General features: G+C 38.2%; 1 protein-coding gene across 1 annotated transcript in view; it reads right to left on the reverse strand.

Moving 5' to 3' along the window:
* The window catches only part of nbas (NBAS subunit of NRZ tethering complex), a 181,537-nt gene extending 158,279 nt beyond the window's left edge, over positions 1-23,258 (reverse strand). The window contains exons 1-12 of the mRNA XM_079255987.1: positions 23,164-23,258; positions 22,603-22,654; positions 20,696-20,732; positions 14,692-14,769; positions 14,500-14,547; positions 13,305-13,348; positions 8,318-8,451; positions 7,063-7,196; positions 2,748-2,846; positions 569-707; positions 416-481; positions 166-294 (exon numbers count right to left, since the gene is read on the reverse strand). Coding sequence (XP_079112113.1) covers positions 166-294; positions 416-481; positions 569-707; positions 2,748-2,846; positions 7,063-7,196; positions 8,318-8,451; positions 13,305-13,348; positions 14,500-14,547; positions 14,692-14,769; positions 20,696-20,732; positions 22,603-22,654; positions 23,164-23,256 — 1,053 coding nt within the window. The 5' untranslated portion in view covers positions 23,257-23,258. The remainder of the gene's footprint in view (positions 1-165; positions 295-415; positions 482-568; positions 708-2,747; positions 2,847-7,062; positions 7,197-8,317; positions 8,452-13,304; positions 13,349-14,499; positions 14,548-14,691; positions 14,770-20,695; positions 20,733-22,602; positions 22,655-23,163) is intronic.
* Between the last annotated feature and the right edge of the window lie 134 nt (positions 23,259-23,392).

Below are 23,392 nucleotides of genomic sequence, written 5' to 3' on the forward strand. Positions count from 1 at the left end.
AGAGAAAGATTATATTAATGTAGTCAGTCAAGCATCTACAACACAAATTATTACCAAGACACACTACTGGAGAGTACACAGGTTTACTCAGCTTAAGCAAAACCATGAACCCATTCACAACACACACACCAACACACACACATTACAAGCAGTTTAGATGTGTACTTGTTGGTCTTGGCTCCATGTGGCCCTCTGTCTGAGCGACGGGACGTCCCAAAGAGACAAACAACCGGAGAAGTGGATCACAGCCAGCAGGGTGCCATCAGGGCTCAGACTCATACGAAATACACCGTCCTACATAACAGAAATACAGACACAGGTTTTAGAAATGCTTAACAAAGAAATCAGTCCCCAACAGCTATAGATTACATATATATACTGCTACAGGGTAAACAGGTGAAAAGAGCTGTAGTACCTTTTCATTTCCTTGTCTTGAAAAGAATCTAAAGCTGGGAATCCTGAAGAAACCTCTCTTCTGATTCTGACAGATACAGGGCATAAATCTGTCAGGATACAGCGTAACTGATTTACTTCCATGAAAATATGCTTGCAATCGATGACTTCTCACCTGATTCATATCGTCTTCATAGCTGGTGACCTGCTTGTAATGTGGCGAGCCAGAGAGGGCCCTCCAGGCAGTGATGCCGCAACAAGAGGCCTTGGATGTGCCGTCATCCCCTGATTCACAGCCCCCGACGAGCAGTAATCTATAGACGCACAAAAGGTGAGTGCTTGCATCACCATGCTCCTTTAGATCAATATATGGAGCGTAACTAGAACCAAACATAACGATCTTTCAACCTGGTTTAAAATCATTTACTACTGAATGGCAATTGGAATGGATCAAATCGTATTATCTGAAGTTAAAAAAAAAAAAAAAAAAAAGTCTGTTGGAATCATTGGGTGAGTTTAATTTAGACAAAAAAAAGAAGAAAAAAAGGATCATAGGTGGTTTCCTCAAATGCAGCAAGGGACAAGGGAAGGTACAGCATAGCTGTTCAGCTCAACACTGCCCCCTGTTGAAGGTAAATCAGATATTTAAAACAGCAAAGATTTGACTTTTTTTTAAACAAACAAAATAGTTAAGTGTGATGGAGTCCTGTCTTATATTAGACGTCTCCTCTGAATTCTATGATCTGATTGTTTAACAAAAGGAGCTTTCTCCAGACTTCCAGTATTCCTTATGCACATCTGCAAGTCTATGCATGCATTATAAAACAAAGCATGCATTGTTTTTACAACCCTGCTCATCTTTTAAAAGTATTTTTCTCATACCCACTTTCTTACCCTTTCATTTTCTCTCATGTATCTTCTATTCTCTCTGATGCTGACCCAGTTTTCACAAAGGGATGATTAAAATTTCATCTCATCTATCAGTTGGCAAACATTTGACAGTAGCTGCCAAAATCCATTGCACTGCCAAACCAGGTTTACTGGCCAAAGCAAATTTGGTTTGGGCAGCCTGGGGACCTTGATGACTAAAGTAAGGCCACAAGGATGAGCCCCATTTAATTAACCAAAACCTTTGGATGCAATGTCATGAAAATGGCCAAGACACCCTGCACTGCTGTAATTCCTGTAGGTATTGCATTAAAGAAATTGGTTCATTTATTCTTGAAAAAACCCCTTGGCAATGTTCCACAGTGCAACATCTTACACTAGTACAGGACATCTCCACAAGAGCCATCAGTTTTCTGCTCCACACATTCTTTTTCTATATATATACACATTTTATTTACTTCATGATAACACAAATCTCCCTTACCTTTCATGCTTTCAAAACAAGCTGCTTAGAGACAGCACAACTAAAATTTAGCTGGGTTAAATTGTTATAACATGAAGCACAGTAACAGGACACAAACAGGACACATCCTTCTGGAAGCTTTTCAGACCAAGAATAACAGTCAGGTACAAACACAGTGCAAACAAAACAAAGAGCTACATGTCAATGAGAGTTCTTGTTTAACAAACCGTTAGATCTGCTATACACGGCCAACTTTGTCCTGTTTGTGCTGACAAATTTTCAAACTGGGTGCACAGATCTGCAGAGTGACTTCTATTTTTGAGAAAATATAGAGTCAGAGTTCAGCGCTGTAGATGTATCTCTAGTGATGATTTCTTCTGATCACAGTTCTGTGGTGCGGCAGGTCATTCTTTATTATCACATCCCTTCCTATGAGCCAGCAATGTGGAGTCAAGTTTAGCACTACCAGTTTGAAAAAAGGGAGGTTTATCTAAACACCATCTAGTCACATCAAATATCATTCAATAAAATAGTTTTACTTAAAGTAAACTGTAATAATTTTGTTCTGCCATAGTAATCAAAGTAAAACCTATTTGGGAGCAGACGGACGATGCCCAAAGATTTTAAAATGATGAAAGACTTTGAAATCACACAAGAATTTCAAGCTTCAGGTATTTAAACTACATGTTCCTGAATCCTTGGTAACAGACTTCAGGAAGAAAATTGATTCAAAGGATTTATACAGACATCTTCAGATGCCTGAATATAAATGTATGAAAAACACACTTGATCAAACACTGCACTAATAGTAGTAGTCTTGGACTGCGGAGCCCTCAAGAGAAAATAAATCCTCCAAGGGTGTAAAGTGAAGGCTACAAGAATTAATTAGGCCGCCACTGATAGATTAAAAGCTTAATGTTGGTAAATATGTTCATTTTTCAAGATACTCATTATTTCAGCTGCATTCAACAGGGTGCCAGCCTGCTGGTGAGATCCAACGTACCGGTGGCCCGGGTGGTAAACAGCCGACGTGATGCCATGGGAGTAGTGGGTAGAGAAACTGAAGGCATGATTCTCCTGAAAGTTCTGATTGGTTCCCACACTGAAACAGAGCGACAACAGAGGATAATGAAATGACAAGTTGCCTATAATTAAGCTCTGGCACATGCAACAAAACATGAACACTCATGTGGAAATCGTTAATGGTGCAGCAAAGCTGTTTTGGGGAAGATGACAAAGCAATTTCTGTCCTTGCTGCAATTAAAATGAGACATGGTGAAATACATAATCTAATTAAGGAGGGTGATCTAAATTAGATTGGTACTAGATGTTGTGTAATTTGTGTGTGGATATCTCACAGGGGAAATCTTCCTCTGCAGTATGAAATGTATGGAAAAACAAGGGAGGGGGTACGGGCTGCACAAAGCAAATAGCTGAAGGATATTCAAGATTTTGACACTATAGCTTCATCCCAGCATTTCACTGTTTATGATGCAGTAAGCAAGTGTGTGTATGTGTGTATGAGAAGAAGCGCTGCACAGACCAAGAGAGTGATAAAAGTGACTTACTGTCAAAGCTCAGCTATAATTTCTGGAACCCTAATTTAAACTATTTGAGCAACAATATTGGAATGCAGTCATACGAAGAGGGAAAATGAATGTGAGCTCCATACTCAATATGAACACTTCCACAGAAAATCTGGTGGCAAATGTCTCACACATCTTATTTATTTCCCCCACATGCAATGGTTTCATAGGCACCTGCTGCCATTTGTCTGCCTGTAAACAGGAGAACAAATCGGCGTTTCCCACAAGCACCAGTATGCACCCGGAAAGGAAGGGCGGTCTTAGAGTGCGGGACATCATCTGATCGAGATTCAACACACAATGACAATTTCACCCCATGTCATGGAGTGGCACCATGCTATGGTTTGGTGTGACAGCAGATAGCTCAGACAACAAAATGGGATTTCACTGAAAAACAAACAAACAAAAAAAAAAATGCTCTTCTGCTGATGCTAAATTGAAGTGGAAAGGTGTGGGGTGCCATGAGGAAAGCACATACACACAGCAGACGTCATAAAATATTCAAAATGTTTGTTTGAATAAGGAGATGTAAGCACAAGAATTGGTATGCAAAGAGAGATATCACTGCCCTCGGCATCTAAGTAGAGACAAGCAAGCTGCCCTGATTTCAGACCTTGCAGTGGATGCAGCAGCAGTAGCGGCAACAGGTTAGTTGTTACCTGTGTGTTGAGGGGGTGTGGGGGGTCTGCATCAATTTACAGCTACCACAAGTAAGACATTAGAAAGAAAAGAGTGTTCTTTAGAAGTGTTAATGAAGACAGTGTTTGTTGTGACTCACGCATATCTGACTTTGAGTTGTTCACAACAAATCACTGCATGCATTACTCAGATGAAATAGCTCAAGGGTGCCTAAAGTTGGTCCTTGAGGGTCACTGTCCTGCAGGTTTTCCATTTATCCCTCTTCCGACACACCTGGCTTCCATTACACGGCTCCAACGGCCAATAAGGTTCTGCACACTGACTGATTCATTTGAGTCAAGTGTGTTGGAGCAGAGATACATGGAAAGCCTGCAGGATTGTAGTCCTCAAGGATGAAGTGTAAAACATGACAGTATTGTCGGTGAGGACGCAGCTGCAGTCATGACCTGCCTGATAACAGATTTTAGAAAATGTAAAGTTAATAACCACCGTGACTTCTAAACTGAGTAAGCTGGAACCTGTCCTTATGAAAACATGCAGGAATTAAAAAGAAAAGCAGAAATGAGGAAGGCAGAAAGGTCAACAGAACAGATTGGTGAAGATGAAGACGCATTTGCTGCTGAAACGCTAGCATTGGAGAACAGCTGGAAACAACTTAAACAGCAGGTGTTGATTCCCTTCAATCTGATTTCACTTAAAGACATTAAATGATCATTTACAACCCAAAAAACTAAACCAGTTAAAAAGAAGTGTATTTTGAGAGGATTGTAAAGAGCTCAAGAAAAACAGGGAAATTGAGCACACGGTGTCAACAGAAGTGGATTTGCAGAAAGAGGTTGGAGCATGTTAATGAGCACAACAGAAAGGTTAAAATGTTGAACAGAAAAAGATTTTCGAACATTCAATATGTCGAATGTCATGTAATTTTCTTAACCTCTTATTCCAATTAGGGGTCGCGGTGAAGCTGGAGCCTATCCCAGCAATTATTAGGTGAGAAGCAGGGTACACCCTGGACAGGTCGCCAGTTCATCACTGGCAATATGTCAAATGACATGTTGAAAGGAGCGATAACAGCTGTTAAACTGGTAGACGGTTAAGCGAAAAGATAAAAGCCCTCTCGGTGACAGCAGAGCACTAAACGGAGAGATCTAATGGCCAAAAGATGAAAGTGGATGAAGAGTAAATCATGGCTGTGACCCAAACATCAAGAGTCAGAGGTGAATACAGGTGAGGTGTTCACTGAAGTTTTGAAAATGGTTCATGTGAAAGCTCTGAAAGGAACTAATGAGCATAGGAGAACTCCAAAACAAGTATAACAGATGAAGTTTTACATTTTTTCATATAAAGAAAAAGGCAGCTAGCAGCAAATGCTGTTTTACTAAGGCCACCTGCAAGTATGCAGGATTCCAGCAGAGTCCAAGTCCTTTTCCACTTCCAAGTTTACTCCCAGTCATTAATAGCACAGTATTGCAAATGTTTATTTTAACATTTCTTTTCCATTCTTCATAAATAAAAATAAGAAAAATGATTCATTCATTGATTTTCTATTGGCCAAATCAGGGTCGTGGGGTTGAGCTGGAGCCTATCCCAGCAATCAATAAAAATAATTACACTTTTAAAAATGAATGTGCGGAAATAATTCAGAAATCAGCTCCATATTAAGCACAACAATAAAGCTAGAATAAAGTTCTTTTCAGATTTTTAAATAACTATTGGTAAAGTACAAATCATTTTCTTAATTTAGATAAATAGCAAAAGATAGCAGAACCCATCCAAATGTTTCTATTTCTCTTCAGGGAAATTTCAATAATTTTTAATTTATTTCATTAAAGAACAAGTTGCAATTAAGTTAGATTTAATTCTATTGCAGATCTTCCTAAGACCATCAGTGCAACGGACTGTCCACACGCCAGATGTGTTTCCTCAGCCACAAAGAAAGTAACTCCATAAAGGTCCAAGTCCCCTCTCATTAAATTTCCTACAAGCGTCTTTTTATTCTAATGATTAGTTACTAGAAAAGCATTCAGAGAGCGCAAACCTCCAGGGAGGCCTTTAAAAAATTCCTGAATCCAAATGGTGATCCAGATCACCGCCGAAATTAAATCACTTCTTCCTTTTCACATTTCCAACATGTCCTGAAAATTTCATAAAAATTCGTCCATAACGTTTTGAGGTTTTTTTTTTTTTAACACAAATAAACAGACAGACAGACAGATAAACGCCAGTCAAAACATATCCTCCTCGTTGGAGGTAACAAAGACAAATCCAAGTTATTTTCTGACCACCTGGTTAATAACACCAATCAGGTTCACCTGGTTGATTCATTAGATGCACCATTCACATCTTAAACTGATGCCACAGCAGCTGGAAATTCACTTTACAAAGTGTAAAAAATGTATTCTTTAGTGTACGACATTGCCCTTCTGCCAACAGGCTCCTGGCACCAGACTGCAGGCTGCTGTCCAAGTCCAGGAATAATTAATGGCCTGTTTGCACTAAAAGCAGTTTTTATATTATTTAAAGCTCACCATGTAATTATTTCTAATCAAGTAAACATTTTAAAAATGAGGAAAATCTAGATTAATATGCATTGCTTTATTTTTATTTTTTTTCATATATTTATTCATCCTTTTTCCATTACATTTGTTATTTTTCCTCGTCTGTCCGTGTTGTTTTTGCACACGGTCTGGAAATCTTGACATTTATGGGCATTTTGGGGGTTTTTACCAATGCAAAGTGGGCCCAGCTGGTCTGTCCTTTCAACTGGCAGGAGATTGGTATTCAGCAATCTAAAAGAAAGGAGTCTAGTGGACTATCCTGATGTGAATGCACCCTTAAGATGTTAGACTGATGACATCTTAGGCATGGACCTGTTGTTTTTTAGTTCACGTTTTCTCGTGACATAAAGGAGCACCAAGTTTACTGTTACCTTGTTGTGTGCATTTTCATTCATCTTTGAGCTACAAAATCCAGATTAGAAAAATAAATCATTTTAACAACAGTACAGTTTGTTCTCACCACAATGTTGTTTAAAGCTCATCAAAGACATTTTAGGGTGCACTACTGCTTTAACAATGCAGTTATTAACCTTACCTTACTAGATAGCTCTTCAGCCCACCGCTATACGTGATCACAAGAAGCTCAGCTGACCACTGAGCACTGCCTGTGTACTCCAAGAAAATCAGACCCGCAACTGCACAACTGAAATCTCCAGGGAAACTCACCACCTGGTTTCACAAAGAATAAGAGATAAGTCAGAGGCAATGTGTTCAACACAGACTGAAACATACATATTCATGCGTTTTTTTGTGTCGACAGCTTTTGGGAATAAATGAAAGAAACATAAAACAACAAGTGTTTGCTGAAGGACGCAGACAAGCAAAACATGAAGAAAGCAGACGACCTGAAACAAGAGAAAACAGAAGACATGAGAGCACGGGGGGGGGGGGATTAGGAAATTTAAATTCGTCCTCACATTCCTGTCAAATTGAAGTTCTCATCTCCACCAAAAATAGCAGCAAGTCAGTGGTAGGTGCACTTAGCAGTGACAAACAGGAGGAAGAGCACAGCACAGCTGGGGGGTGCTGATGCAAGTACACTCTTAGACGCACAACAATGAAGAGCAAGAATTACAGACTTTCAAAGTGTGGCTGGGGAGGGGGATGAGGGTCTATTTTCACTTTCTGACAGGCTGGATGGAGGTAATGATGGGCAGAAATGGGGAGGAGGAGAAGTATGAATATGTAGCACACTGAGGGCATTAAAAGGAGCAAGGAATGAAAGATGGACTTGAGATGGCAGCAGAGGGGGACTGACAGACATGCAAGGGGAGATGTGAGAGTAGAGACATGCGTGTAATGGGAAGACTGGAAAAGCAGCCTGCACGTGAAATATTAAAGACAGGAAGTGATGAAGATGGGTTAAAGTGAAATGGGACATGATAAGCGCAAAAAAAAAAAGAAAAGAAAAAAGGGAAAAAGAAGTAACAGACAATGAATTAGAAAGCAGGCGTGACAGACAAAGCGAGCACAACGCGTCTGACAGGCAGACGTTCTCTTCAAAAGGTGACAGCAGCTTATCGCAGCTGGTGAGTGGGTGCTACAATGAAGAAGTAGAGCACGGAGGAAAGATCATGGAAGTCTGAATCCTCATAAATGCTTCACTGAACAGTTACAAGTACAGTCAAAACTGCTTTAGGATGTTGTCTTATGAGAAGAAATGACTCCATTTTAACTGTAAATGCATCTAACAATGACAAATGCTTGATAAATTATGGGTTTGTATATGTTTTACATGGTTTTACTTTACAGAGAAAGGGTGTTTAGTGTCAGAATGTGGACAAGGTTACCGGGGGGATGACAAAGAGCTCGCTGCCGATCAGGTCAAAAAGACGCACGGTGCCGGTGCTGTCAGCATAGGCCAGCAAAGTGCAGTCATAGCTCCACGCCACCTTTCGCCACTGTGGGTTTGGGTCCTTAGGTACTGCAGCATTTGTAGAAAAAAAAGAAAAAAGAAAGAAAAGAAATAATTTTATAAAGGAACTGAAGGAACCAAAGCTCGTAAATTAAGTCACATGATAAAACTTTCTAGGAATAATCCCTTGTGTAATGTGGTTGGATGATGATGAATAAAGATCAGAGAGGAAAGCTAAAGCTAATGCAACACATCAACACAATGTGTCTGGGGATTTATCTGATTCATCTATGAGGCGCAGATAGAATAACATCTCAATAATTGCTTCTCAAAGACAGAAGCACACATGCTTTAAACACAAACTCGCAGCGAGAAAGGAAGTGAGCCACAGAGAGAAAAGTGGGAGGAGAACAGAGATCATAAATTGAACGTTTATTGAAGTATAGGCTACTGCTTTAGCAATCTGCTGGCTCAGCAGTGCTCGGAGTGTAACCATATCGCTGTGATAAAGCACATCTGTGCCTGCTGGCATTTTCTCAAGGCTCCGCTGACATCTTTCCACCTGGTGCAGTGTGGCAAGCCTCTGATCCTGAGTCACATTTAAATATGCGATTATTTCCTAATGAATTAAACAGTAAAAAGGGGAGACTTAACTATTCAATTCTTAAACATTTAAACAGTTGCATAATTTAGCAAAGGCCTCTTGTTTGTATTTGTGGACAACAATGTAAAACAGAACACTGCTGCTGCATAAAGGAAGTTATGAAATAGTTATGTTGTGGTTGATATCTCCTAACAGCGCTGTTGGCGCTTATTGTGCTGAATTTCTTGGCTGAGTGATGCTGCTGCAACCCCTGGTGGGCAACGCCGCAAACTAATGGAGTCGTTGGATATTGTATGACTCGAATTTTAAATGAAGAACAAAGAGAAGAAGTGGGAGGCGAGGCAGACAAAGAGAGAGAAAATGAGAGGAAGACAGAGGCTGGGGAGGAGACGGAGCAGGAAACAATGAATCCAGCACCTGCTGAGAAAAATAATGGCTCCCCTAATTTTTTAGGCCTAAGTATCAGGGAGCACCTCGGGACGTAGGCGACTTAACGCACCTTTGAGACTCTCTGCTTGGGAGGAGCAAATAACAACACGGAGCTGTTATGACAGATGAAGGTACGAAACATCTGCTCTGCTCTTATTGTTGTTTTGGCACTTTTTCTTTGTATTCCAATCCCCCCCACCCCCCTACAGTAAGTTGTTCTGCAGGTCTGAGGGCTCCATTTCCACATAGATGGCTCTTTTTGGGGAGCTGGAAAATTGGATGCTGCTGTCTTTTTTCTCCTCGCTAGCGATACTGACGAAGTTGTTGAGAATTCCACCCAATGACCCAACAGGAGCTTTCGATCTGATGCCTTGCAGATGCATTTATCAGAGCTCAACATTTCTGAATTATGTACGGGGGTGGGAGACAACTCTACTGTAGCAGAGGCAGGCACGGAGGGGAGCGGGGACAACAGACTGATACGCAGGTGTAGATGCGCGCAAAGGATGAACACACAGGAGAACATGCACTCACGCACACATGCTCATCCATTAAAAGGCAAACGCCATTAAAGGCTGGATCAGAGCGAAATCCATTAGGACAAATCTCCGTGAAATGAAATGAAGTAAGAGAAAATGAAAAAGATGAAATAGAAAGAAAAAAAAAAAAAGAGGAGAGAGGCTGAGGTTTAGACAGGCCCAGGGGCTACTGTTCTCCACACTATGAGCCATTAAGAACAACGGCCAACAATGACAGCCAGTCAAAGCAGAACAAATACAGTGAGAAATCGGTGGACTGAAGGGGTGGAGAAGATGAAGAAAAAAAAGAGAGAAAATAAATAAATAAATACAGACAAAAGGAAATAAAACAAAAGAAAGAATTTTTTTAAATACATTTTGACAAAACACACAAAAAGGTTTTATTCTGTGCTTTTAACAAAGCAGGTGCTTTGTTCTTCTGCAAGGAAAGAGAGGTGGAGGTACAGGTGCCATTTGTCTGCAAAATTCTGAAGAATATGTTGGTATTAATTTCATCCAACTGGGTGATAAAGCTTAAAGAAAACATTTAATTTTGGGATTTCTTTACAATGGCTACTTTATAAAAAAGTATTCTTGAGTCAAATAGTCTGTAATGAACTGCTAAGAAGGCAAGACAGTATGAAAACTACCGTCTATGTCACTTTGTCCAAAATTAGTCCTTTTCTGCTAATCTCATCATTATCAGCTCAGCGTTTAGCTTTGAGAAATCCTGGAAAAAACACGTTTACATGTCTTTGACTAATACAATGTCCAGTGTTCAATGCAACACACTGTCCATTACTGGACCTCCAGGGCCACAATCCTGTAGGTTTTCATTGTTTCCTTGCTCCAACTTCATGAGTCATTGTGCAAAACTTCATCGGCAGTTGGATCCATTTAATCTGCATTTGGGGCCTCACTTTTCAATCATGCATAGAAAAAGTTCTGAATTCTTGCATAGGACTAAAATTTTAAGTGTATAAGAAAAATAAATAAATAAATAAATAAAAAAAATAAAAAAAAATAAAAAAAAAGCTTGATTTATCTAACATGCATCCACACACCAGTAAGTAGTCTCTGTTGATAAATCCCACCTGTTCTAAATGACCTGCTTGCTCAGATTCATGGTCATTTCCATTCACAAACACCCTCATTTAACCAGATATAGAAACAATGTTTCTTTAAAAGTCACAAAAATCGCTTGTGTTTCTCCTCAGAGTGATTTCCTCACAGTTCTGCTGACTTTGAAGCCAACTAAATATCTCTATTTGGTTCAATCAGTCAAGTTCAGTTAACGTTTGTTGTAAAAAATTACATCTGAAGGGCCCTGGCAAAGGTTTAAGTGCAGGAAATAAATATTATTAAACAATCATCTAAAACAACATGCTGCATACAAAAGTTTAACAAAGAATTTATAAAAACTGCAGAAAGATATAAGAGCAGTAAATAATTGGATATCATGGAGAGATCTCTGTCATTAACTTTTAAAGAGAAAAGTTATTAAATAATTCAATCTTAAACCATAAAAACGATTCAAGAAAAATGTTTTAGAAAGTGTGGCAGCACACAGACAAGTCGTATCTGCAGCTGGAGGAGGACAGAACCTCCCACCTGAAGTTCTTTGGTTTACCTTGGTGGGTTTTAGGTGTTTTGTGGAGATAAAGGAGACTTAGTATGTAGGTACTTTCACACACGCTCCAAGCATCATTGAGACTCTCCTTTGATTGGTTTTGAAATATTCAAGAGAAATAAATTTGTTCTGGTTCGGAGAAAAGACTCATCCAACACAGATGCTTTAAAGCAGCTCAGTAATGGACCCGTAATTTCAAAACAACTTAGATTTTCTCAAGAAAAGTAGTAAATAAAATTTTGCAATGCATTTCCCAAATCAAGGCAGAAATTTTAACAGTATCAAAATGCAGCATCTGATCAGAACTGATCTCACTGATGATGCTCACAGCTGAGCATGGAGTTTAAATTATTTGATAATGTCAGATCAATGGTGCACAGTGATGTGACATTCTAAGCTACAAGTGTGTTATTTATTTTCCTTTTTTTTTTCTTTTTTTTTTTTTTAAAAAGTTGTCTTTTGAGTAATTATTGTTTCAACCAAATAAAGAATATGGATGCTGAGATCACTATGACACCTGTTCTGTTTCTCTGTTCTGCCACTAGCGGTTGTGCATTCGCATGGAAAGAATGGAGCCTCAAGATCCACATCTCCACGCACAAGTACAACTTGATAAAGCCCATATTTTGTGTGGCAATGCTCATGAACGTGAAGTACACTTCTTTGCATAAATACTGTTGATAAATGAGGCCCCAAGTGTATTGGAGCAGGAATATATTGAAAACCTGCAGGACTGTAGAACTCAAGGACGGACGTTGGACCCCCTGGTATAAAGTATTAAAGACACTTTACTTTTTTTATGTTTTTAATCTCCTAATTAATTAGAAGTTCAATTTCCTTCTATTTTTTCCCCATTTTACTGGGTATCAAGACCAAATTACTGTATTTAAAATCAATAAAGACAAAGATGAGATAATATATTCAAAAATACATGAAAATATCTGCAGAAACATAACATCCGTCAAATTTTTCCATTAATCACTCATTGTTTGGCTGCATGTGATCAACTTACAATGATCATCTCTGTCTGTTTAAATGCAAACCAAATATGATAACATTTCCATGTATTTGAGCAACTATCATGTTTGGAATGTTGTTCTTGTCTATCAAACCGTGTGTCCACAGTGACATCTATTGTCTAGTTATGCTATATGTATATTTTACCAAATATTTTCAAACAATCAACAATATATTTGACAAAGCATCCAAAAAAAAACGAATTATTTGCAATTCATTTCTTAATTTTATCAGAAAAATTTGAATAAAAAATAGATACCACTGTTCTGTTTAAATAATGAAAGTAACTCAAGATGTAAGAATCTGGAAGACATGTCTCTTCAGGGGAGCCGTCAGTAAATCTTCTAAGTAATATCTTCTTAGGAATAAACAAAAAAAAGTCCAACTTTTTAATACAACTGTGCATAGATTTGTGCATTTGATACATTTTCAGGCTGTCGCTGATGTCAACAAATACTAATAGTTCAAGTCCCCACAATCTGCTCAGATCTGCAGATGTGTTACTCTATGATGTTCTGTTCTGTGCACACAGTCAAAGCTGCTCAAGATAACAGGGTATAATACACAGACATAGAGCCATGACTGTGTATACCAAATGGGAGTTGTAATGACAAGCACACACAGTACATAACATGCACTATACAATAATAATCACAACATCTATAAAACATAAGGGTATTTAATTAAGTGAACTGATTGCTAACAGAATGAGAGAGGGTCTTACCCTGGCATTTCCCAATGACTGAGCCAAAGTCATCTCTCACAGACCTGATGAAAAAATGCACAAATTAAATAAAAAAGGGAAAAGAGAAGGAAAAGAACATCATTGACATCAGGATATTCACACATTTAACCTCAGCTGATATAAAGACTGTTATAAAAGGTGCTGATCACCTGCCAGCTAAAGTAGCCGAATGGATCAAGGAGACAGGAGGGTGTGGGCAGTGTTTAGACAGACTCTGAGGATCAGGCCTTGCTCTGACTGAACACCCACTCATTCACAACTCAACTAACGGCGTGAAGCCAAGCCGTAAAACACCATGATTAACTGAGAAGGATGTGAACAAAGGACACAAGCATAACCCATAACATCAACTTGAGGCCGATGGCGCCTGATAACAAGGGGTCGACTGCAACGCAGCTCTGAAGGCAGCAAACAACAGGGGCACACTCTGCTTTTAAATAGTGATCGACATATGAAAGCAACTTCCAATTACTCAAAGGGTCAAGAGGAGTGAAAGTGTCACAATGAATGAAAATGAGCCTCTTGTTAGCCCCTAGAGAGTAAGACATATTTGTATACCTGGTTCATGGCTATTGATTTTTATTTCGATTCGGCTCCATTCAAAGCATTACACTATGTCAGGAGAGCAGATTGCTGAGTGAGTATATTCTCTCTGTGTAAAGAGGAAATTGGATTTGTGTCTGGAAATAATTACAACCACTGAAGATGGAAATAAACATTCTCATGGGTATGTTCACGCTGGTCTCTTTCTCTATAACTGAGAAACAATAATTAATGCACAAAAATTCTGCTAAAATTTTATGTATTTTTCTTAATGGGAGCAAGAGAAGTTATGCTAAACAACTTAAACTGTTCTCTCTTGTGTTTGGCCCTGTGATGGGCTGTGATGGACTAACCACAACATATGCCCTGCCTCTATGACCCCGATTACAATGAAGTGGGAATAATAAATGGAGAGATGGATGTTCTCATGTGAGTGATTATACCATTAGTAACTAAACTGGTGCCTGGAAAACTTTGCTAGATTGAAGCCTAAACTGGAAGCCTTTTTAAATGAAATGTAATAAATCAACCAATTAATTAAATACTCTCCATCACTCTCGCTCTCTCTCTCTCTCTCTCTCACACACACACACATTCTGCTTCAAAAGACAAGACAGACTTTGGTAATTACCTAATTTCCACACACTGGTCTTGAACCACTGCCAACAGTTTGCCATTACTGTGGAGTAAAACAAGAGAATGGTCAGGCATGATTTAGAAAACAAGTGAAGAAAAGTACAGTAAAAAAGGTTGAAAAAAAGAGTAAACATCATTGTAAATAGTTTACATCTAAATGTGAGATGAATTTATAACCAGGAAATACCTTGAAAGGACCAGCTGCCAGTTGATCTGCTTGTTTGCCAGTCGGACCAGACCAAGAGGCAAAGATGAGCTGGAGGGGCTGAGATACATCAGAGCAGTTTATAAATAAAAATTCTGCCCATTCCAAAAAGGTTGAAAACTAGGTTTTATTGACACAGTCAGCAAGTCATAAAATAAGTACATAAAATAATTCAATTGAATTCAGTTTATTTGTATAGCGCCACTTCACAATAATGTCATCTCAGGGCACTTTACAGACACATCACTTCGAGCCAAGTCATAATAAATAGCCTAATTAAGGAAAACCAACAGATTGTGCCGAATCTTGACTTCGATCCAATCCCCCATCCTGAGCAGGAGGGCAAGGCAGACAGTGGAAAGGAAAAACTCATGTATTGATTTAATCTTTACAGCAATATGTAAAACTGTAGAAGAACTGACTGGATTTGAATACATCTAAAGAAATCTATGGTCCACATCACTTTAAAGTGCATGTAACGACTTCGACTAATATTGTGTTTAACCAAACTTTTCAAGGTGGAGCTAATACAGTCAGATGATGCAGATGGAAGTAAAACTAAAATTAAGCCTTAGTTTTACTGCAACATTTACAGGCATGGATACAGAAGTAGCCAGTACACAGAAAAGATTAAGCAACAATGAAATATAACCACAGCAGCCATTCTTTCATTTTCTATACTGCTTGGTCCAATTCTGGGTTAGAGGAAAACCGGATCCTATCCCAGTAATTAGCAGGCAACAGGCGGGGTACACCTTGGACTCAGGGCCAACACAGAGGACATGCAAACTCCACACAGAAAGGTCACTGTTCAAACCTTCCTCCAGCCAAGACTCAAACCAACAACCTTCTTGCTGTGGGGCATAGTGCTAACCACCACGCAGTAGTGCAGCACAATTTAAAAGCAATAAAAAAAAAACCCAGTCTACAGTCGAATAAAAATGTAAAAAAAAATATGTATGCTTTGTATTGAAGATTGTTATCCCTACACTGTGCACCTTCAGGCAATGCCTCCCCCCCCTCACCCAGTCCTTCCTCATGTTATCTTTTCCCTGATCTCCATAAAAAGGTACGCCTATCATGTTGCAGCTGCCTCAGTCTGCCTGGTCCTGTTTATGTTTTTGTGTTGTCTGTCTACTTGGAGGGATTGTACTGAGAGTAATTCTGTTGTGCCGGGACGCTGGTTCAATGACAAAAAACGATTCTGATCTGATTTTGATTCTATGAGTTGACAAATTGTGCACTGCTAAAAAATGTTCCTACTTTGCTGCATGCTAAATTGTTTCACTTTTTTAGTCTGTGAAATAACTGAGCAACTAGAAAAAGCTAAGTACTAAACATGATTAATGGGGGAATATTGCCATTAGGTGTGTAAGAAAATACTGATATATCAAATATCAATATTCTGTGTGATGCTATTACATCAATATTTTATCAAACAACCCATCTTTACTGATCAGGCAGATTTTCATTTCTTTATTCATCTTGCACACAAATATTAGTGTTGTTTTTTTTTATTTACTCTGCAGTGTAATGTAGATATTTTGTTCTTATTCCATAAGCTGATGTCAAGCATGCAACAGTGTTCAGTGTTTCAATTTATGGCTTTGCTTATCAAGATGTTTCTTGTAAAGCCTAAGGCTAGATAGGTTCTTTCCTTCCCAAAAATCAGCTGATTGGTCAGTGCCACAGGACCCGCTTTCCAAGTATTATTGTGTTAATTTGTTTTAACCTATTGGAGTGGGGCAAAAAAAATAAAAAAAAGTTACCATCAGTACCTATTTGGCACCATTTGGAGAAATCAAGGTAGACCTATCTGCCTTGATTTCTCCCAACGGTGCCAAATAGGTGCCACAACACATTACATCACCTTTTGGTGATGTAATGTGTTTTGCAAAACATTTTATATATGCTTTCTGTATACGGAAAGCCGATTTGGCTGGGCGCATGCCAAAATCTGTCGAAAATGCACGCCCCGAGTGTGCAACAAGTTATGAATGCTTTCAGCGTGCGCAACCCAAAGACACCCAACGCACACACCTGGCCAAATTGCCCCCCCCCCCACACATTCCACAGTACAGACAGATGAGCCAAAATATGCTCCAAAACGCTGGGGCTCTTTGCAGCAACGATGCCTGGCAGCCAATGAGTTAAGTCACAATGATTTCATGGTATTTAAGATGTTAATTAAAATCTGTTGTGAAGTGGCTATCATTACATCCCATAAAATATTGAAAGTAACTAATACTAAATTTCTTTCAAATGAGATTAATCATCTGATATCCAACAAACCCAAATTTTTATTCAAAGAAATGATTAGGTACAATTAAAATGTCCATTAATGCTGTTCAAATACCCCCATTAAGGAGGAATCTAATCTCAATAAATGTTTAATAATGATAATACTTCTGTATGTGGACTTATTTGGTTTATTCTAAATGCACTTAAAAATGTCATTACTGCTTGTATCAGGGCAATTACACTAGAAAAGATTCAGTTTTGTTGCTGTTTAGTTACAGTTTCCTGTACCAGCTTTTATTCCTGATGACCCTGCACTGAAATAAACAGAAACATAAAACTGAAAGGTAAATAGATGATTTTCATGTCTTTGTTATTTCAGCATTTTTCATTTAATGTCAATTTTCATTGAATCTTTCAGTCTACTTGACATCAATGCAATGACCAATGAACCTTGTGTACAATATCTGTAGTGCAGCCTCAGTATATGGAAAAAAAATCCCTGATCTTTTACTATCCATAAAAAGAAAAGGAACTTCCATAGCTGGAAGAGTTCTTAAATATTTAATAAGGTTATTGATGGTGCTAGCTAACCACCTGCTGAGAGCATAAGCAGGCCTCCAGGCTAAAGAATTAAAGAATCCACTGCCAGAAAGATCTTAGCTTGTGTTAGCGTCTTCCATCAGATAGTTTACAGCAAGAGGAGTTGGAGTTTAGTCAACATCAGAAATGTTGAATAAATATTTCAGTTCATTTTGGATTAGTATATCTTTCAAAGTATGAAAAAGCTAATCTAAGAGGGGTTCAAGCATGTTGAAAAAAGATGTAGATGGTTTTTAATCTTTTTAATCTTAGATAAGGTTTATTCAAACCAGGAATCAAAGCAAACCAATTATTCGTTCCCTCATAATCTTACATTTTAGTATCATATTTTTAGCTGGTTTTGGTAGGACGTAGAAAATAAACTTATTAACAAGATTTGCATTAAGGGAACAATTTATGATGCAGCCTTTTCAGGAAAACAAAATTATGGAATAAGTCTATAAACAAAAATCTGTATTTATACATACTCTGAAATAAATGTACATTTTATGGAATTATATTTTAGAAAAAGAACAGTATTAAAACAAAGATTTTAAACTATCAAAACTATTATGGAAATTGTAGTCAAGACAGGAAACCCTCAGTTTTACTGACTGTACACTACCAGTCAAACGTTTGGACACACTTTACCCCATTAAGTTCAATAGGAATGTGTCCAAACTTTTGACTGGCAGTGTAGGGCTGGGCAATATATCGAATATACTCGAGATATCGTGGCTAGTCCTCTGTACGATATAGAAAATGCCTATATTCGTCATATTCGAGTATCCTGTTGTCAAGCAGGTGTTTTTAGCTGTGGGCGGGGTTTCCTCCCTCCTCCTCGACTCTGCATCGCTTTGCACAGAGTCAAAGCGAGCGCACCTCGTTACGTACATAACGTGAGCTACGTGCTACGTCATGAGAGGCAGCGTGTAGCCGCTGTTACCAACTTGGCGACTTTCTCTCTAAATCTGGCGACTTTTTTTGTGAAAAGCGACTAGCGACAAATCTAGCAAATTTTACTGGAGTTATTGGAGACTTTCCTGGTATTTTGGCGACTGACTTTATAGCGCATATTGTAAAGTTATTGTTATGAACGAGAGTCTCTCCCCGTCCTAAAGCACTCAGTCGCTCCGGCTGCGGCTGCAGCTGCAGCCAGTCAGAGGAGCAGAGAGGACACCTGCACGACTCCACCTACAGTCACAATGAACAGCCAAATCCGCCACTGATCCCGCTCTGGATTACAGAGTGGGACATAAATTACAAAGTTTTTCACGTCACGCAAAAATAACTAATTCTATTTGATTACATTCACAGCCTCTGTCACGTACTCTCCTCATCCACTGTGTGTGACACAAGCATATTTATCTAGCTCGTCATGTCTCTAGAAAGTCCAGAAAGGAGTGTGAATCAAACCCTGAATTAAAAGCTGGCTGAAGCCGTTTATTGGAGACGATACGAGGACATTCTGCCTGTATTATAAGACTGATTTCTACGCTAAACTCTGCCATTTAAAAAAATACACGACAACTCAAAAACGTATCCATAAAGCAAAGCCTTATAATAGTTCAACCCAAAGCAAGCTAAAACTAAAGACTAAACTAAAAGTAAGAAAACTACACAAATTAAAAAACATAAATGTATCTCTGTCAAAGTGTCTCTTTTGGGTCACTGAGCAGTCCCAAACCCAGAAAAAGGAGGAGGGTTGAACATGCAGCTAGCTATTCCACAAAACATAAGAATCCTTTGGTTAAATTTGATAATCTAACATTTAATAAAGGAGGACAAAGCTGATTTATGTGGTTTTAATGGTATTCAAAATAATTTTTCAAAAGGATAGCCTGTTTCAATTGCAAAAAAGAAAAGAATAGAAGAAAAATAGTACAGGATCCATCATCTGGCGGTGGTTTGGATACCGGAGACAAGATGCTGACCAAACAACTGTCGTATGCAAAGTATGCCGCAAAAGGGTTGCCACAAAAGGTAGTAGTACCCCAAATTTATTTCATCATTTGAAAAGTCCCCCCCTAGAGCCCCTATTTTCATACATTGCATTTATTACATCATGTAAAGGCACTTTACTTTGTTTTAAAATGACATGTTTCTGCCACTGCTTTAACTGTTCAATAAATACGGTTTTGATCAGTTTGCTTTGTTACAATTTCATCCTTTTGGCATGAATGTTTAAAATCAGCATATCTTAATGCAGTATGAACAATTATGTTTTAATATAGACACAAAATCATCTTACTGATGTGACTGTCTGCACCAAAGCATTAATTCAAGGCTAAGGTAAATATCGCGATATATATCAAATATCGTAACATGCCATAAAAATATCGAGATATTACTAAAAGGTCATATCGCCCAGCCCTATGGCAGTGTATATGTCAGTCTAATAAGTTTAGCATACAACACTACTTATCCTTTCATTAGACTTTAAGTTAAAATACAGAAATCTTTTTCATTTTTCTTACATGAGAGATTGGAAATATACAGTAAAATCAAATAAATCAGTCCTAACATTAAAACCATCGACAGGTTGATTTTACAACACTTTTTATACAATGAGGAAAGGATTAAAATCCAAAGAATTGGCAGAATAATGCAGGTCCAGGCAATCAAAGTGGTTTAGAAAAAAAGGCTGCAGGAAAAAGCAGAAAAGTCACCCTCTCATGGCAACACAATTCCCCACAGTATCAACCTCATCCAGCAGGATAGGAGTGACCCTCCCAAAAACTGTTTTTGGAAAGTATCAAATAAAATATATCACAGAAAACAAAGAGTGTTACGTGTTCATTCCTCCTCCAAATTCCTCAATTGTCAAACTAATGGCACGTGTGGGATGCAACTCCGACCAACAAAGACCAAACACAACAGCGTCCAAAGCATTTACTGCTAATACTCCAGTACCAAACACTTGAGCACACCTTTAGATGTTCTTTATCTTCATCCTGACTGATCCAAACTCCCCCCAATATTAGGCAGATTGTCAATATGTCACAATCAAGCAGTGTATGATAACAGAAGGTCAAATGTTCAACATAAACCTGTAAAGGAATTTACTCTAATACTAAAATTATAAATAATCATTTAAGATAAAACTATAAAACATACAGAGAGAAGTCAGCCATGTTAGTTTATGTAAGGATAATGTCAAACTTACCTATACCATAGATAGTGAAGGACTAAGCGGAATGGTCCTGTGGAAGATTCAACAATTAGAAAGCATAGTTGTTGTATCCATGTAATCACATTTCATATCTACATTTTGTTTTCTTTCAGTGTCCCAGACAACCAGTCGAGATTCCATAGGTCAATACTGCCAGCAGGAATGATCTCTCATGCCTTTCTGTCTTGCCTCGGAAGTGACAAAGTCTTACACTGAAGGCACTCTGTTGTTTATTCGCTGTGTTGTGTAGAGAATGTATTATTTTCAGCTGCTTGTACAACATTTTGTTTAGATAATCAGGTTCAGAGTTATCCTCACCACAGAGCCAGTTTCAGTAATCAGTTTCTTGAGCTTTTTAGGTCTCTGGCTCTGATGTTGCTCCCCCAGCAGATGGCTACAAAGCTGATTGTATTTTACACAACAGACTAATAGAAGATATGCAACATCTTGATGCCGACATTGAATGATTACAGCTTGCTTAAGAAGATTCAAATTGAACAGTTCTCTGTACTCAGCTTCTGTCAATCACTGATACAAACAACTGCTGAGTAATCAGAGTATTTCTGGAGATGACAGGACTTGGAGCTGTATTGGAAGTCTGAGATGTACAGTGGGAAGAGAAATGGTGACAGTACAGTCCTGCATGGTGATCCTGTGCTGCTGACACACAACTTTTTACCCTCGCAGACTGTGGTATGTTTGTTAGGTGGTCACAAATCCAGATAATTGTTGAGGTGTCCACCTGGAATTTATGGACCTTCTCATATAGCAGAAAAGCCTGAATTGCATTAAAAGCACTCGAGAAATCTTCAAAGTGCTGCCTGATTGGTCCAGATGAGAGTGGGCTCTCTGAAGCAGGTAGATGAATCATCTTCAAACCCAAGCCCAGTATAATATGAAAACTGTTATAGGACCTAAAAGGTGTTCGATTACATACTGAGGTAAGCTAATAACAGTCTCTCTAGCACATCACTAGTTGTTGGGACAATGCTCTCCACACAGAAGTCAATATAATCTATCATAAACCTGTCAATGATATCCTCTCTATGTGGTCCACAGAGTCTATCTCAAAGCTTAAGGTCTGACCTTTCTAAAGGAGGCAGGGCAGATGAGCTGAATGCATTTTTAATATTTGCATGGAATAAGTCCAACATCTTATTTGCCCTGGTAGAGCAGATTTTTGGAATACTTGTACGGTTGCAGGACTTCATAGTCCCTAACAGTGCATATTTCTTGCTTCCTATCACACACTGCAATCAGATGGATGCACATTAGGGCAGTGACAATATGCTTTCGTCCCAATTCGATTCGATTCTGATTTTTTGGGTGCTGATTCGATTTAAATTGCATTTCTCACAATTCTTTGACATAGCTGGTTTTTGTAGAATGAAAACAAATGTATAAAACTTCTTTTTTCTTAGACATTTTTCTTGATTTCAATTAGGAAAAAACACAGTCACTAAATCATCATTCTGCTGCTTTAATGCAAAAGAAGACAAGTAAAAAATAATAAAAAATATATAAAAATCACAGAAATTTTATTATGGATTATTTTTATTTATTTGGGGAAAAAAATCGATTTTTTTTTTTTAACCCAAAAAAATCGATTTTGAAACTGAAGCAAAAACAATCCAGATTTTCGATTTTTTTTTTTTTTAATTCGATTTTCCCACCCCTCATGCACATGGTGGAATAACATGTAAACCCATCAATAAAAAGGTGTAAGTACAGCATGATTAATAAACTAACTGCAAATTTAGGAGATAAACACCAACAAATATGAACAAACACTAGTTAAAGTCAGCAGCTGAATACTTGGTTCGAGAGATTGTACAATGGAAATGAAGAATCATATTTGACATGCATTACAGTGTACGCAGGCTACAAAAAGAAGAACTTACCTGTCACTGCTTTTGCAATTATGGAGGTGCTGTATTCCTTGTTGCCACGTAGCTGCAATTGATCAGAAGTATCAGGTATGTTAGTTATGCATTTGTTAAACTGAGTCCATTTGTTCAATTTGCAAAGTGATTATTAAAAGATTATAAAAAATTAGAGTATTAATTGAAAGGTTTAACTGTGTAGTTTATTTTATTTGTTTAAAAAAAATTGCAACGATTTTCTACTGAATGTAAACTTTTACCTATCTAATAGTGGCAAAAGGTACTTTATTGGTGAAAGAAATGGGGGGAAACACCTGCCAGGCGATTAAATGTGAGTATTACTACAATAATTAGGATGAAATATGGCTAAAGGTCGTCTGTAATATGAGTTGAGAGAGTGAAACTTCATTTATCACGACATACAAGCATAACTCATCCCATTTATAAGCTACGTGGCTTTGCACAGCTGACCCCATGCAACTCATTACGGTTCACTTTCAGTCTTCTTTTTTCACAACCAAATGTCCAACACGCAGACGACGCAGATATTATATTAGCACATGTGAAAGTATTACCAACCTGGATGTCCGTCTCTGGAGGCCATTCAGTGATAACAAGTAAATCATACAAAATGTTTTCATCTTCGCTTTCAATCAAGCTTTCTTCAGCCATATTTACTGAAACCAGCTGTCAGAAATCTACGGTGTCTAGGGAGGATCAAAAACAGTAATCGTAAAAAGTATTAAACCTGCTACCAACAGCATGTAAAAAAAAAAAAAAGACATAGTTTGTGTTTTACTTTTTATGT

Source organism: Telmatherina bonti (genome assembly GCF_933228915.1).
Source record: "Telmatherina bonti genome assembly, chromosome: 16".
Taxonomy (NCBI): domain Eukaryota; kingdom Metazoa; phylum Chordata; class Actinopteri; order Atheriniformes; family Telmatherinidae; genus Telmatherina; species Telmatherina bonti.